General features: G+C 47.4%; 1 protein-coding gene across 1 annotated transcript in view; it reads left to right on the top strand.

Annotated features, from left to right (window-relative positions):
- Positions 1-2,461: 2,461 nt before the first annotated feature.
- LOC104501435 (receptor-type tyrosine-protein phosphatase S-like) overlaps positions 2,462-3,478 on the top strand; it is a gene marked incomplete at both ends in the record, with an annotated part of 19,587 nt that continues 18,570 nt past the window's right edge. Inside the window, one exon of the mRNA XM_010145246.1 lies at positions 2,462-2,607. Coding sequence (XP_010143548.1) covers positions 2,462-2,607 — 146 coding nt within the window. The remainder of the gene's footprint in view (positions 2,608-3,478) is intronic.

Genomic DNA, 3,478 nt, shown 5'->3' with positions numbered 1-3,478 from the left:
TAGGAATTTGTTTCGGCTTTGTATCATCACCACCTTGCCTGCGATAGCGCTGGCTTTCTCCTTCCCAGAGGGGAGAGGGTTGTTGTGCGCTTGGCGTGGGCCGGAGTGACAAGCGCTGCAGTGACGAGGGGTGCATAGGTGGGGAGCTCGACGGGGGATTTGGCAGCGGGGGAAGAATCAAAGTCTGGAGCTCAGAGGCTTGGGCAACTCAAAAATCAACAATTTAGCTTTGATTTTCACTCATGTTCCAAGTAAGTAGCCCGATCGACCAGTAGGTCGTTTGATAGGGATTTTTGTTTTCTTTTCTTTAGTGTCTCTCTAAGAGTAAGTTTATCGTAGGCAGTTGAGCATCGCAGAGCTCGGGAAAGCAGCTCAGCTTCCCCGTTACCACACACTGAGTCAACACAAGTCGCCAAGAAGTGATGCTGAGCAGTGACTCCGAGTTTGCTGGTTTTCGGAGCACCTTCCCTTTCTTCAGGACAGAAATAGAACCTTGTTTTTCTCCTCAGCTGTGCTCTCACCGTACTGCTTGCACCCATTTAAATGTATATGTGACATTAAGGATTATTAGGGGCTTTTATTTTAGGAAACGAACTTGCATCAATAAAGTGTTTTTAAAAGCCCTGGATGGTTTTGGCTGTACCTTCAGAACTGAGTTTTGCAAACCCTTCAGATATCGAACTGAGGAGAAGAGGAAGGAAGTCAGGTTGTGGGTAGAGTGAACATTTCTATTTTAGCCTGAAGCCAAGTTTTGGGTTTGCCTTTCTCAGCTGGAAGACACATCCCCCAGTGCCAGGACCTCCAGTGGGACTTGCTTGATAACCTTTAGCTGTAACATTGCAAAGAAGACTCTGACCTCTAAATATAGATTTGGATATTTATAAATCCGATGCTTTGTACACACAGCATTCGGTGGGACGTAAACAGCTCCAGCAAATTGTATTTACCTCCAGCATGGAAACAAATGCTTGATTGCATCACATGAGCTTGCTCAGTGGCTTTTATTTAGATACTGCTGGCCACACCAGGCAGGGAGGGAGAATGCTTCCTTCTTTCGACCCCCAAGAGACCCTGGAGACCTCTCTGGCTGCCATTTGCCCTCTTCCTAAGCTCTTTGATAGGCTGTTTACATCTGATTTTATAGACTGAAGTATGTACGTATAAATGCACACATTTCTGAGTCATGTGGTCTACTTTTCTCAAGAATAACAGACGGCAAGTTTATGATCTGAGTGATTTTATTTGAACACAGCTGTGGCCTTGTGATTTAAATATTTCAATAAATTTTAAACTAACTAGATGAGAGGAAGCTGTGCAGGGAAAACAGGTTAGAGCACGGAAGGACAATTCCCCGAGGATAGAGACAATACGGGCTCTGCACAAACACTCCTGGCCTCGTCTTCCTCTCATGAGAAGGCCCTTGACACCTCCCTTGGTAGAAAGCCCATCCAGCATCCTCCCCGCTCCTTGCAGTGCTCTTCAAGGCAGTCAGACGGGGATGGGAATCAGTGGCAGGCGTTGAGGGAGAGGTGCTGCAAGTTCAGGTGTTGCCCCTCTGGGTGCAGGCTGGCTAAAATGCAGCCCCAGGCTCCGAGTGTGTTTGTTCAGGCCTCCCTGCACCTTTGGGTATTCGGTCATGGAGGAGTTTGAGGAGCTTTTGGCTTCTTCCTTTAGCAGTGTGAATTCTGTGTTTTTCTCAGGTGTCTCATGGTGAGAAAAGGGGAAGGAGGAGCTGCAGGAGCAGGCTGCAGACTTGGCTGCCAGGCTCCTGGTCTTGACAACTGGATTGTTTTGAGATGATGACAACTTGCGTGTGTTGGGCGGTATCCTATCAACCTGCCAGTTCGAAGGATGGCACCCTGTGGCTGTCTAAATGTACCACTGGGGCCAGAGAAAAGATTTGCAGGTGAAAAGAGAGGTACTACAAGCCAAGGTTTCACATTCTGAAGCCACTGGCATGAGCCTGTTTCACACTGTCATCCTCAGGATCTCTGTGTGCCAAGTCCCTGCTCCCAGGTTTTACCCCTGCACGGGTATGTTCCTGTAAACCTCCCCCATTCGTGGGAGGGATCTGGGGAGTGTAATTCAGTGTTTCTGTGTGTTATTTTCAGCTCTGCCAGCTTTTGGTGATGATCATTAGATGGGTTTTGCAAGGGAAATTTCCCCTGTGCACACCGGTTTAAAAGTCCCCTTTTCAGAAGTAAAAGAGCCTTCACAATATCCTCACACTGAAATTTCTTGGGAGGTTCAGGCCCTTAAGCATTTTGTGCTGTAGCTTCTTCATAAGGAGAAGCAACATACATTAAAATGGAGGTAAAAACTGTCAGTTCCTAAAGAAGTTTAATTTTATCTGGGATCATTAGCGAACAGCAGTGATAATGCTACTATTAATTACAGACAGTGTTTATTAGAGTTTGTCTTTCCTTGTGCCAATGATGATGTTTCTTTTTTTTTTTTACAGGTCCCCCTGTGTTCATTAAAAAACCTGTGGACCAAATTGGTGTGTCAGGAGGGGTGGCCTCCTTCGTATGTCAAGCGACTGGAGACCCAAAGCCACGGGTCACCTGGAACAAGAAAGGGAAGAAAGTGAACTCTCAGAGGTTTGAGGTAAGAGACGTCCTTGAAATCTGTGTCTGTACAAAGAGAGGGAGGCTGACACAAAGCAGCTAGTGCTCCTCTTTGGCCGTTCTCAGACCGATAATAAAGAGAAGGGGAGGAGTTTTAACAGCAGGAGGAGTGAAATGCAAGTTCTTGGCCATGTCAACAGCTGGGTCTGTTCCAAAGCAAGAGGGAACTTGGCTCACTCACATTATTGGAGGTTTTTTTTCTGTTTCATTGGTTTTTTCCCCCTCCTGGGATGTAATATAAAGCTGCCTTCTTCCTTCCCTAAGAAACCTCAGCTAAGCTGATGGTGCTGTAAATTCTGTAAATGCACCTTTCATACCCATCCATGGCTCATAATTTTAACCCTTGAACAGCCTGGAGTAAACCTTGCACTTGCTGGCAACCAGACCCAAGCGACTGGCATTGTTTAGATAGAAATGAGAGTGGAGGAGCAAGGTCTGGGAGGTCATCCTGTGGAATCTGCTGAGGGACTCAGCCCTGCCAGGCAGCTGTGTGCTGAGAGGAGCTGTCTGGTGTCAGCTGCCCATGCGGACAGAGGAACAAGGCGGGGGTTCATTTTTATTTTGTTTTTGCTTGGTCTGTTTCCTCCTCCTTCATCACAGTGGTACTCTGAACGCCCACCCCACCCACCCCGTGACCACGGCTCATTCTTCCAGAGCATTTGAGATGTACGTAGCAGTTTCAGTGTGTCAGTGGTCAGAGACAGTCTTTGGCATATGACAGTTCTCTGTCTCCCTGAGGTCAGTGGAGAGGCAAGTTGACCCTGTTGGTTACGTGTAGGGGATTGTGGGGCAGCTGCTGCCGTGTGTTTGTGAGTGTGCTTGTATGTGGGCTGGTGCCTCCTTTAGAAGCA

Source organism: Buceros rhinoceros, unplaced genomic scaffold, assembly GCF_000710305.1.
Source record: "Buceros rhinoceros silvestris isolate BGI_N320 unplaced genomic scaffold, ASM71030v1 scaffold1041, whole genome shotgun sequence".
Classification (NCBI taxonomy): domain Eukaryota; kingdom Metazoa; phylum Chordata; class Aves; order Bucerotiformes; family Bucerotidae; genus Buceros; species Buceros rhinoceros.
Note: the sequence above shows the minus strand (reverse complement) of the source record. Positions and strands in the feature narration are given on the sequence as shown.